The sequence below is a fragment of the Tribolium castaneum genome, chromosome 1, assembly GCF_031307605.1.
Source record: "Tribolium castaneum strain GA2 chromosome 1, icTriCast1.1, whole genome shotgun sequence".
NCBI classification, from domain to species: Eukaryota; Metazoa; Arthropoda; class Insecta; order Coleoptera; family Tenebrionidae; genus Tribolium; species Tribolium castaneum.
This window is the reverse complement of record NC_087394.1, coordinates 37224744-37238011: the sequence shown is the minus strand read 5'-3', so window position 1 is coordinate 37238011 and position 13268 is coordinate 37224744. Positions and strand designations below refer to the sequence as shown.

The 13268-nt window shown below is 34.1% G+C and overlaps 2 protein-coding genes, 1 long non-coding RNA gene and 2 other non-coding genes across 9 annotated transcripts in view; 4 read left to right on the top strand and 1 right to left on the bottom strand.

The window, feature by feature from the left end:
- The first annotated feature begins 137 nt into the window (after positions 1-137).
- Positions 138-4966, top strand: LOC659768 (uncharacterized protein DDB_G0286299). Of its 5 annotated transcripts, none has more exons than XM_008192295.3 (8): positions 138-278; positions 388-413; positions 498-747; positions 1927-1992; positions 2352-2677; positions 3206-3894; positions 4096-4594; positions 4637-4966. In XM_008192295.3, exons 2-8 carry the CDS (start codon positions 394-396, stop codon positions 4749-4751), a joined length of 1965 nt encoding a protein of 654 aa, XP_008190517.1. In that variant the 5' UTR covers positions 138-278; positions 388-393; the 3' UTR covers positions 4752-4966. The 5 variants fall into 5 exon arrangements, with proteins under 5 accessions (XP_008190517.1, XP_064212736.1, XP_008190519.1 ...); XM_008192297.3 differs by having other exon boundaries at positions 163-278; positions 375-413; XM_064356666.1 differs by lacking the exon at positions 388-413 and having other exon boundaries at positions 144-278.
- Positions 1720-1848, top strand: LOC135267955 (small nucleolar RNA psi18S-1377). The gene has a single exon (XR_010336390.1). It is a non-coding gene; the product is annotated as a small nucleolar RNA psi18S-1377 (small nucleolar RNA).
- Positions 3921-4048, top strand: LOC135267953 (small nucleolar RNA psi18S-1377). Its single transcript, XR_010336388.1, has one exon. It is a non-coding gene; the product is annotated as a small nucleolar RNA psi18S-1377 (small nucleolar RNA).
- Positions 4425-5797, bottom strand: LOC135266293 (uncharacterized). Its single transcript, XR_010334209.1, has 2 exons — positions 5688-5797; positions 4425-5636 (listed from the first exon to the last, which is right to left on the bottom strand). It is a non-coding gene; the product is annotated as an uncharacterized LOC135266293 (long non-coding RNA).
- The window catches only part of Awh (Arrowhead), a 26879-nt gene continuing 19385 nt past the window's right edge, over positions 5775-13268 (top strand). The window contains exons 1-2 of the mRNA XM_015977521.2: positions 5775-5888; positions 7218-7320. The gene's annotated coding sequence lies outside the window, so the exon portion shown is untranslated. The remainder of the gene's footprint in view (positions 5889-7217; positions 7321-13268) is intronic.

Below are 13268 nucleotides of genomic sequence, written 5' to 3'. Positions count from 1 at the left end.
AAACACAAAACCATGCAATTGATTAAACACAATGCAAAAATCGTATGCAAAAACAGAGTTTTATTACAATGTGAGCGCCCCTCGTGAGCGTCCTTGAAAGCAATTTTTACCGGAAATTGTTCACCGCCATTTGTCAGACGCCATTGTCGTAAGCGTCCTAGCCGGTATTTGTTGCTGGTTTTTATTTTCATAAAAAATTATCTTTATTTTTCACCTACACACATAAAAACAGTGTTATCACACGTCCCGTTGTGTAATTTCGCCAATACCCTGGTTCGGTAAGTAAATTTGGACCACTCAAATTGTTTAAACCCACCATTAGAGATTAAAAATTCGGCGCACTTTTTCCATTACTTCCAGTTTAATTGAAGTATATTTTGGTTTCAGTAAACCATGAGTTATTACAAGCCCAGGTAAGAATGCGTGGCGTTTTTTCGAATTCGAAGTACTCGTAAGTTTTGTACAATTTTTGAGTTTCGGTTGTGTTTTTTTTCCAGTTACAGTCAAACAGCGGCCATGACACGTGGTCGGGGGTATTCTCCACGTGGGTATCGTGGGGGTTCGGGACGTGGTTCATGGGGCGGCGGACGAGGCGGTTATCATAGCCGAGGCGGTGGCAGGAACTTCGATTCATCGTTTTCAGACTCTTTTGACTCGAGGTCCAAATATGGGGGCTCCAGCGATCGGTATTCGGGCTCCAGGGGACATGGCCACGGCCATGATGATTTCCGCAAGTCGTATCGCATGGTAAGAGGGTGTAGTTAATTGTAGTCAAAAGTAACACAATTGTTGAATGTTTCAAGGGTTTTGGTGACGTCTGTGCGCATATCTTAACTGTTTTATGTGTTCTTTTGTATTTTATCGGAAAATTAATATATCAGCTTACTTCGTTACTTCACATCTAAATAAACACCAAGACTAAGTAATCATAAAAGCCAAGTTTTGTAAGAAGGACGAAAAATTACCTTATCAGTAATTACGTAGAAAATGATCTTATTTGTGCTAAAAACTCACTTATTTTGCGAAGTTTTAATTTTTTATGGTAATTTTTTTTGAAGTCGAAAATGATGTGAAATGGCAGGCTTAGCTCATTTTATAAATGAAAAACTAATATTTTTTTGTGTTTTTAAGGTAAAAGTTCATTGTTCACGTAAATCTAAAATTCGGAACTTTTGTCCTTTTCAGATGATTTTCTTTCAGACAAAAATCTTATTTAGCATAATTTCGTTAAAACGGACCAAAAAATCACAAGTTAAGGTCAAAAATGAAATGATTTTCTTTTTTTTTTTGTTAGATTTAAAATGTTATTAAGAATGAAACTCGCTTATTTTTTTTATTTTTTGTCAAAAAATGATGAAATTAGGTCGGAATTGACGTGAGTTTTTTTGCGAAATTTATAATGACGGGTTTACGGCGGAATTAAAAATAACATTGAAATGATAAGAATAGTTTTTGTTGGCATTAAATGTGTAATGTAAACTTACTACTGAATCTGATAAACCCTATCATAAAAGCAAATTTCATTAAAAAGTTTGCTAAAATGACCTAATCACGTTAAAAATCATTTTATTTTGATCTAAAAAGTTACTTATTTTGCAAAGTTTAATTCTCTTGTGGATTTTTTAACGTATATTTCTCATAAATTAATAATGGGATTGAACCGATAAGAGTACTTTTTGTAGGTATTTTATAAATGAGTGTATTTTTAATCATTGTTCTTTGTCTCTGTGTTACTTGAATAACAAATTCGATTTGTATTCGAGCGTCAAAAGAGACGGAAATCAATTCTTGTTTTTCCACAAGTTAATGTGTTTATCATATTTATCTTACTATAAGCAAGAGACATTAAATATTTCTTTATCATAGTTTTAAATAAGTTGCATTGTGCTAATTTATATAAATGGTAAAATTAATGTTTTTTTACAGGATTCGGGCTATTCTGGGCGTGATAGTGGTCATCGTTCTCCCGACCGCAAAAGACCGCGAAACGAGGTATGAGTAATTTGATTTTGCATGGTTATTTCACAGGCCAAACCTGAAGAAGACTCAAACCTATTTTTCTATAATAAAAAGGAGAGTAAAACGAGATCGAATTTGCCAAAAAGATGTATTTCTAATTGAGAAACGTAATAGTCTGATGATGTGGAGAGTTTTTAAAGAAAAAAATTCTTTCTTCGCTCAATAGATTGAGAGATATTTATCCATCCAAACGCTGAAGCGTTTTAATTTCGTAATAAATTTTCTCGGCAAAGGTTTTGTCTCTGTAATTTGAAGACCCGACGTATTTGATGTCGGGGGATTGATTCCACGGCATCAATCGTTGTGTTACTTAATAAAAGTATCTTGTCCAGGCCCCTAGTTCACGTCACGATAGTTCTTATGGTGGTTATGGATCGAGCACAAGTCGTTATGATTCAAGTTATTCAGATCGAAGAAGTTTTTCGAGTGACCGACATCCTGGATCGTTTTCACGAAGAGATGACTTTCGTAGACCGTCTGGTCCTCCAAGAGGAGGATACAGAGGACGTATCAGTTCTAGGGGCTCACGGGGCCTGAAGCTTAGAGATCGTCCAACACGAAGACGCCTCGTTGAAAGTTCATATGCCGTGCGTAAACGAATTATACCTTCACGTACATCAGACTACGCCAGGAAACTTAAAATTTCCAAAATGCGGAGGTAAATAACACGTTTTATACCAAAAAACGAACAAAAGTGGGTATTTGAATTTGTTATTGTGTAACACTCAAATATTGTAAACAATGCAATTTTTATTATAAAGAAACTCGATGAAGGTGATACAACAAGATTTATGGCCATATCCGGACGGATAAGGTGTTCGTTTTATTAACTTTATTTGTGAATTAACATTTATACCAGGAGGATACAAGAAACTCTTCAAAAAAATGCATGGGAGTGTTTCACTTGTGTTGTTTAATCACAACGACTTTTCTTATTTATTTTATTTGAAAAAAATCGCTTTTTACACATCTTTAGCAAAAAGGGCACAGATGGCAATACACAAAAACAGTTTGTTGAGAAGATTTCAGACAGAAAACCTAAAAAATTACCCTAAGATGACGTACATTTTGGACTTCAGATGCAGAAGTAAATTATAGTCGACCAGGTTTTTTTTTTCGTAACATTGTATATTTTGTTTTAAACTCTAAATGTGTACAATTTCTAATTTTTTTTATCTCTCTTTAGCGCAATAGCAGCTCGTAAGAAACGAGCAAGTGACAAGGAAGATTCCGACGAGGAAAAGGAAGAAAAAGACGAGAAGAACGAAGAAGAGGAGGAAGAAGATAAGAACGAAAACAATGAAGGAGTCGAAGAAGATAAGAAACCCACAAATAAAGAAGAAATTTCCGATAAAGAAGACAAGGGTGAAAAGGGAGATGAACCCGCAATGCGCAAAACTTTCATCAAATTGAACTGTCCCCATTGTGGAATTAAAGCCGTCACTTTCAGAAAGTACGATTTGCATTTGCAAAGTCGTACTCATATGATGGCGATGCGTAAAGTTGCAATTAAGCAAAAATCAATTCTTGCTCAGATGAGACAGGCGCAGAGAAATGCTCAGAACGAGTTGGAGAAAACAAGCGATGATTTAGCACCAAGGACTAATTTCTGTCCGTTGTGCAAACTTAATTACAAACAACGTAAAGCTGTTCATCAAAATTCCGATGCGCATAAAAATATGAAAAAGTTTTTGATGCCGTACTGCAAATTGTGTAGTATCACATTTAAGAGTCCTATGATGTATGAGAGTCATTGCTGTTCTATTGAACATTTGAAGAGAAAACAACGCGTCGAAAATGGAGAGAACAGTGATGAATTTGATGATGAAGCCAACCTTGAAAACTTTACAACTATTGATTCAGTTGGTAATGATGGTAAGTTTTTGTTTCAGTGATTTGTATCGTCTCTGTGTTACTTGAATAACAAAATCGATTTGTATTCGAGCGTCAAAAGAGACGAAAATTAATTCTTGTTTTTCCACAAGTTAATGTGTTGGCATATTTAACTTACTAAAAGCAAGAAACATTGATTTATTTTTTCCGTGATGGGTTTATTGATGAATTGTTCTGGTTTAGGTGATGTGTCTGAAGAAGATGATAAAAAAGACACAAATAAAGAACCTGTAAATGTTGGGATTGAACAGATTCGTAAAGTCGAGGCATATTATTGTGATTTGTGTAAAATGTACGTTGGTCGTGGTAGCGATGATATGATAACCCCAATTTTGGCAAGACATTGCAAGCAACGAACTCACATGCAAAGATACATCCGATACAAGGAAGATAAAGATCTTGAAAAACGCGCAGAGAAATTACAACGAAAAGAAACCGCTGAAAAAGAGGGTAAAGAGAAACAAGTTAAGGAAAATACAGAAGAAACCACACCGAAGAATAAGAAAGAGGAACAAGAGACTGAAAAAGATGATGAATCGGCTAGCAAAGTCCTCGACGATGAAGAAGCCAGAGACGATAAACTTTGGGCCGATGTTGACAAAGATTTAGACGATATTTTGGCTAAAGAAGGAACGAAAAGTTCTGATGAAGATGAAGACGTAAACGGGGAACGTTATGATAGGTATATAATTTATTACTGAGAGATTGAGAGAGAAATTTTTAGTTGCAGATTTAAATATAGCGAAAAGAACGGTGAGGAAAAAGTCGTCAAAGAAGGTGAAGGGGGCGAAGCCGTTGCGGCCGAAGTGAAAGTTGCTGAAGTTACAGCTGAAAAGTAATTAATTTTAATATGGAATGACTGTTAACTTTTACGTGGAAATACCTGTGTTTGACAAGTGTAGCAAGTTTTGTTTAACAGTTTTATTTTAATTATAATTAGGGATATTTACAGTTTCGTAGGTTTAGAAATCAATTTGAAGACTTTGCTATCAAGATGTGAAGCATAGTGATATTCATTCTACATGCCATCAAATAAAAAATAAAAAAAATTGTACTTAATTGTTACCTATACCACTGACTCCTACAGTCCTATACCTGTAATGTTTTATGTCTTTATACTCATTTTAAAATGTAGACGTTAACTTAGTTATTTCAAAGTAAATTAAGTTCATGAAGAAAGAACCAATAAGAAAAGAGCAAAGGGGGTGAGTATTGCATATTTATTTCAGAGAATTTTACAAGAAACGTTTTCAATTTATTCGTTAATTATGAATAAAATTAATAAAATAGAAATTAAAGAAAGAATTCTCCAGTAATATACTTTAGGTCTACAGGTTTGAAATTGGACTTAAATTTTTTACAAATTCATATCAAAAGTAATTTTGTAGAAAAAAAAACTGAATTACAGTTGAAGAGTATAAGTAATGAATTAGTTGTTGATTGTTGAAATAGAAATTTTTGTCATCTGTATTATACAGCAATAAAAAGTTGGTTATAGTCGCAGCAAAAACTGATGCAAATTGAATGCCGTGAACAACTTCAGTTAATTGAATTTTCTTCTGTGTAATAAAATATGGATCTCTCCCACAGGAAGCAGACAAAAACGCGTACGTGTCCTTTTGTGCCAAATCAATACACAGAGTAGAGTCCGCCTGTCACTAACTCTATTTTCAGTATTTGCAGTTGAAAAACAAACAAATCAAACCTCCCCGGGACGAACGTGTCTGAAAAAACAATGTTACAGTTCGTAATAGAGTTATGTCCAACATCGCTACCTCTATGTCTGACTGTGACACGAGGCACCTTCATAACATCATCCAAAACAAACTGGGGAATTTTCACGCGAAAACTTCTTTTGTGCACGTGTACGAAAAGGCGATTTTCCCGCAAAGAATGGAAATGCTGAGCCGGCAGATCAACGGAGGCGGGTCGAGGGAGCGAACAAGTGAAAATCAGGGCCGGATAACTCAATCAGGGTAGGTTGTGACGGATGTTTTATCAGTATCACATCGACTAGTATTAAGTGCAAATTTTACTAACTATCGGCCGAAACGTGACGTTATTGTTTTATTCGTGCAATAAAACGGAAACGTATAATTTTGCGACTATAAAACTGCAGTTATGATTAAATCTTGGAAGCGGAGTCGTAAAACGGGAATCATTCGAAACAATCAAACGCATATAAGCTGTTATTTCGTATTTTATTCAACAAAGTTGCGTTTATTACTTCTAGACTTGATTGTTTGATACAAAACAGTCGAAGGAACACTTTTTGTGGGTTGTATCAAATGACCGACGGGCGATTTTTATTTATGCGGAGAAAAATATGTATAATTTTACCGGAAGCTATTTTTAAAAGTAACTGGTACTTAATTATTTTTTTAGATACAGTAATTAGAAAATTATTTTTCTTATTTATGGATGAAATTTGGCATGTTTTAATATAAAATCTTTAACTTATTTCTTACTTATGTGCTTATGACTGTCTTATATTAAGTTATAAAAGAAATGTTTGATTGATAAATGTTTCGTTGTGCAATGAATAAACCGTGACAAAATAACCCCTTGCGGTGTCTCTGCAATCTCCCTGATAATCGAGTTAGATACCGCGAAATTTTCGCCACATCAATGGACTGATAAATAAATAAAAGAAATTACAATTGTCACAACAAGACCTCCCTCGCAGTTGTGAGTCTCCGTATGATGCAAAGGAGGGTGTAATTTGGTGCATCATGTATGGGGGCGTACAATGTGTAGGACAATAGTCGATCAAGGTCCCCGGCTAAGGTTTGTCATTACAGCACGAGTTCCCCACACTAGAGGATGTTATTAGGCATCAATTGATATGGTTATGTGATTACCGACGAGCGGTCGCCTGTGCGTAATTATATTATTACGCATTTACTAAGGTCTAAGCACGATGTTATCAAAATAAGGGTTGACGACACTATTAACTCGTTCCGATGATGACGAGGCCATCAAGACTTTTTATTTTGCTACCATTGATTAAAATGATCGCTATTCCATGTTTCACATAAATTTAATAATTATTCTTTGCATCATGGACGGTGTTATTTGAAAAAAAAATCCACCGTGTCTTGGGGAGTCATTAGCTAGAAATATGAGTGCAGTTGCAGTTTTTCAAGTGTGTAACTTTGTACTGAAGCGGTAGATTTGATCAATCGTTTTGTTCTGACCGCTTTCTCATCGTCGATTGGTGCTTGTGTAGGCGTGGCGTGTTTACATCCTACCTTCTATCTTTCCCCACTCTTTTGAGTTTTTGTTTTATTCTGTTATCCTTTCAGATAATGTGAAAGAAAAAATTGGACTGAAGTTATTAGAAATGGGGACGTCAAAGGGCAACATCTCCACGTAAAATAAAAGGATTAAAATTCTACCTTCTTATAGGTAAGTACAAACCCACTTTTTGTCACGGATTTTACGTCAAGACCACCATATTGAAAAGTTTTTTGTTGATTCAAAATTTCTTACGGTTTTTGATATTGCGGAAACTCATAAAATTCTATGGTTTTCAAACTGGCTTCAATAACATTTTATGGACTCTAAATTATCTATCATCTTATGAAAACTAGGAGCCTTTCTGGGGCAATGCCTCCAATTATTTATTTTTAGTATTTTTAGTTTTTCACTTAAAAATCGTATCTCGAAAACTAAAAGTCCTAGCGAAGCGGTTGGTTCCAGCGAATTCTACGGTTCATTTTACGTACGTATTACACTAGTTTTTTTTGAAGCTTCGAAATTTTTTCAAAAATCAAAACAAAAATAATTATTAGTTTTACCAAAATTTTATGCATATGGATTTTATGGATTTTGCTTCGGAATTATTAAGAACCCTCTTAAGTGTATTATTGTTGGAAAGCTTTTTAATTTTCTATCTTTTTATACCTAAAAAGATCATTGTCTTCAATAATAGGAAAATTGCTAACAAAAGCAAAAATAAGTTAAATTTATAGATGTGCAAAACGATCTTATTTAGAAAGTTCGAATTTACAAAATTTCATAAAAAAAAGTTTTTATGTCAATAATCTGTGAAAGAAACCTTTGGAAAAGGCATACATATTTGAAATAATTTGTAGTGATTTTCAATTTATATTTCTGATTATTTAATCAATGGGTTACTGTTCCGACTTTGGCGACTTTTTTGGGAACCCAATAAGTAAGAACTGTGTTAAAAAATTTGATTTATCTCAAAAATATCTCAGCTTCATTAAAAAAAAGGGCCAAGTAAATAGCTGGTGCGACCCTGCCAGATGCGCAAAGGATTTGGATCAAACAGGATTAACATTACATGGCATTACACATGTTGTATTGGTCCTTGCGATTTAATTACAGAACAGTCGGAATTGTCCCCTTTCCTGTCATCAAAATACTACTTTGACAAATCTATTTCGTCCATGCACCAGAGGTCTCTAATTTATAGTGGTGCGATATGTCGTAGAGTTTTGATTCGGTTGGCCATAACTCGGATTTAGAGTCTTCATCAGGTGATAAATGTGCTCAAGACCTTGGCGTATGTATTTCTGACCCGCAAAATCAGTGAGGCTTGTAAAGGTCCATGTAAACGGATTAGCCGACGATGCCGAGTTCAGTCGCTTGGACAATAGTGTTAGTTGGGGTAGTGCAACCCTCTAACACACTTCACTGCACCATCATACACCCCCGTCTCATTATGGTAATTAAATTACGACTATTGATCAGACGAAGAAGTTGAAAAATCTTGAATGGTTGGTTGTTACACAAGTGTTTCTTCCAATAAGTATATTAATATAAATCTCGACTGTTCGAGCAATAAACATAAATCAAGGATAAATGTCTTATCCTGATTAATAGCGTGAGCATAATTAGTCCACGTTAATACTTCGCAGAAACTATCAATTTTGAAGAACCATAAAAGCCCGTCAACTCGGCCGCACATGCAATTATCATTAAGGTGGCTTTAATGTTCAGCGATTTGCAATTTTAATGGTACCATTGTTTTTTTCGGGATTTGCTTTTTGATTTCAACTTCCTAAAATTAACAGAAAAAATTTGTTTTTTCCAAAGAATGAAATGAAAAAAAAATTAATATTTTAATGTGAATCAAGCGAAGAGCGATATATAAAAAAAATATTTTGAAAACATAACTGTTGTAACAAACTAATATAATTTTTTCTTAACTTTATCTTATTGGTTCGTCTATACAAGACCGTTTTTTATGCATTTGCGAAGGTGTGTTATGTAAGAATTATTTTGTGTGAATGAAAATTTCGAATGTGGTCATTAGGTGCACCCTCGAGCGTGGTATGAGTTACCTTCAAAAATTCTTTGAATAAACAATGCTTTCGAGAAATCGTCGATACAAGGGGTCCATTTAACATTGTAGAACCTATAGAGATAAAATCCGTCCCGTCATCCTCTGACACTTATGATACATTTATCAAACTCGAAAGATGATACCACACGATCGGACTTAAGTCAAAATAAACAATGTCAAGCTTTTTATAACCCGACGTTTTTTACCCATGTTTTCTCCTACATTGTGCAAGCGGTGTGAGAAAGCGTTTTCGAGGATGATTAAATGTGTTAAACTGAATTAGCATTTTTTACTGAAATTATAAAGAAATCTAAGTGGGTTGTATGGGCTTCGTACGTGTAATTATCAATTAGCATGCATTTCGAGCTTTAGGGAAAAGAAAAAGATAAAATATGAAAATAACTGGTCTAAATTTAAATTGCTGATCAGTTTATCCGGTTGGAAAGTTCCGGCCTTTTGTAAAATTGCGCTTTTGCTCTTTTTATAATTCTCTCGTTCGAATTACGCTTCGTTTGACGTTACTCGCTTTTTATTAAGTCTTCTTATTTTCAACGCCGGCATTACTGTTTTATTATAATCAACTATACGATGAAAGAAGATGAAAGGCGAGTGTTTGCAAAATTTTTTAATTAACACCTGAAGAAAAAATATTCATAGGCAAACTGTTAGTTCGGTGTATTCCTTATACAACAGGAACAGATGCACGCTAACAAGTAAATTATTAGCCATCTATCTTTCAATAACCGAGAGATAAATGACTCAATAGATCATAGTGATACACGCTATTTATTTTTTAATAACACCGCAATTATTATTAAAATAAACGGACTCTGTATTCGCTAACGAAGACAGTTTTGTATTTTAATTATTTTTTCCATTTATGTTCTTTAGAAATTTGCTTTACTTTTCTATACTTTATAGAGTGTCAATTTATCATTTTTAGCTGAGCCAATTTTTTTCTAACAAGTATTAGTTTGTGTTAGAGTTATTATCAATCAGAGGCGTTAAATATCCTCGCGAGCGGACGCATAAATTTTGTATTATTAAAAATTATTGGCGGTGTTCGTGTTTTATTTGTTCATTCTGACGTTAATAATTTCCATTTTATGTCAACCACTTTCACACCTACACGGTTGGCAACCTTATAAAGTATAAATAACCAGAAATCCAGCCGCATTATTCACAGACGACAACAGTAAAAGCACAAAACACCTTTTCATATAGTAAAAAAATATTAACCGAAAATATAATAAAGGCTATACATCAAGGCGGTGAATACATCATATAAAGTGTCATGGGGTCGCCGACAAAGATTTTATACGCTACGTTTAAAGGGTGATAACTTATATACCGACTCGATGAAACATATACCGAGTAGTCCGATTATTAATTATAATAAATTGACTGGAATTCGGACGCTTGCACAACAACAAATTTCGAAATAAAAAGACTTTGCATTCTTTCATGGCATAAGCCGGTTTATAGCTACACAATTTTTATTTTTTTATTTATTGATTCGAAAATAAAATAAAAGTTTGTAAATTTTTAATTATAGGTATTTTCGAGAATACACGATCTACAAAATATTTGACTAGTGTGACAGATGTAATTTGTCACGGATATATTTTTTATAGTTGCCGTTGTTATTCCATCCATCATCTATGGATTTAGTGGCATCGATCATAGTCATATTAAAATGCTTTTGTCATGTCTTAACCGACCATTCATAAATTATTTCTGCAACTTTTTATTGTTTCATAATCTAAACTAAAATTGATAACATGATAATAAATTCTCAAAGAGATAATTTTGATTGTACAGTGCCTTCATTGAAGAATTGCCTTTTGTGAAATAACTATTAAGAATAATTATTTTTGTCAGAAATTGCAGGAAAGAGTAATTTAAATAAACTAGTTTATTTTTATGGTTTATTTCGTTATTACTTATTAGTAAAGAAACCTTTTACAAAACGAATAAAAATAACACAATTATTTTTTAACGAATTAATTATTTTACGCATATTTAAAAAAATGCGAAATTGAGTTCCTGTTAGAAAAACGTGTATAGTTTCTGAAAAATTCAAAAATGATGTCATTTTCTAGCTTTTTTTTGGTGACTTATGTTAGGTTATGAAACTTTAGCTTTCAAAAAACTAACTTTTGAGCTCGAAATTTCACTTGAGAAGGTCAAAAATTCTTCCGAAGATGTACAAATAATGCACCATTTAAAAAATAAATACACCAAATTTAAAATGAGTGAATTCAGTGGCGCGCACCAGTTTTTTGATGATTTAAAAACGAGAATAACAGAAACTTGACGCAACCTTACAGATTACCATTTTTTTTTTTTTGCAAAAATATTGTACCTATAAAAATATCATTTTTTTTATTTGAAATGTACGCAAAGAAATCGTGATTTTTACGCCTAATTGCTGTGTAAACATTCACTTTTAAGAGAGCGTTTAAACGCTTATAACCTGACAATGTATCTATAGTATTGGTAATAAAAACTTTGATGGGCATTTCTGCGTTTCATAAACCTTTAAGAGGCATTTCTAAAAAAACGGTATAACGGTAAGCTTTCTCTCCCGAAACGAAATTATTTCATCCGTGTCTGAAAAATTCCATTATCAGTATTACATTAGCCGTATAAATAAAATCTGAAAATTTGTAGTCTCGGTGGAAAGGCATGCCCAAAGAGTATCCGTACGAATATAGAATATTTCGGTCTGATTTCGCGTCGGGCTCTTGAATACGAATGTGAACCGTAATCCTGTTACATTCAGCCCACTTTTCCAGGGCTGTTTTATGTGATCAGTAAAATACACGTTGCATATTCATGGATTTCGTTCGTTTATTCAGTTCACACCACATGGTCGCCGAGATGAGCTTCTGCTTAAAATGCGATCCAATTATCAACAGACACCACCACACCGAATTTATTCACGCCACAGAATCGAACAGATGAGCCGTTTTGCATAACGTATACGCCGATCTCTTTTATTTCTACAAAGAGATTTCACCGACGATGAGCTTTATTGATGGAAAAATGGCGCCAGCTTTTAAAAGGGAGGTTGGCCTTCGGACATAAATCAAAACTGAAGACTTGATGAGTTATAAAGACTTCTGTTTTATTCTCGTTTCATTTACGAGTAATTTATGGCACGTGTTTTAACCTGAACATGGCATGATTAACGGCATTTTCTTGTGCAAGGCCGCCAAATTGTTGTAACTACTTTTCGCAAAATTTTGGATTTTCGCCGTCTTTTGGGCCAGTTATTGCCACTCTATTAAGCATTTAAGCTTGATCAAAGCACGCGTCATGCCAACATTACACAAACGTACTCTCCCACGACACTTCCGCTATCTAGTTCGCATTCAACCCGCGTAAGTCCTGCAGCGCTGCGGTCGACTCTGTATTGTTGCCAATCACTGAATTCATCACATTAGCATCGCTGCCGGCGACTTTTTCTTTCTTCCTGCTATTCCCTGCTACTGCAACCGGAAATGCGATTCAAGCGACTTTTTTAACATGCAAATATGTGTGTGCCACCAATTTGAAATCATATCGCGGAAAAAGACCCCAATCGGGTGATTCACATGATGATTTTTTCTAATTTCATTTCAGAAAATTTAAAAAATCGTTGCGCTGTGTGTGTTTAATGAGCTGTTTCCTCCACTCGAGCGGCTGTCTTTTCTTCGAATATTAATTAATAATAAATTTTAATAAAAAGCACAATCGAAAAGGCAGTTATGAATGATTTGCGGCCAGAGAACCTCTGGGGGCGGATCCAATGGCCCCAGTTCAAGCGTCTGCATCAACAAATTTATTACACGAGGGCAATTAAAACACTTATCGGTACTTTTTCGGCATCCATTTCTCCAATTAAAACTTGGAAATTTAAATTCTCAATTTCGTTCAAAATGTAAAAATTATTTCCATAAATAATAAACCGCGTAACAATATTACATTACCATTTTAAAAAGAATTTCTGAAATATCTCTTACATAATGAGTTAATAAAAATGCATAAGAGTTTACAA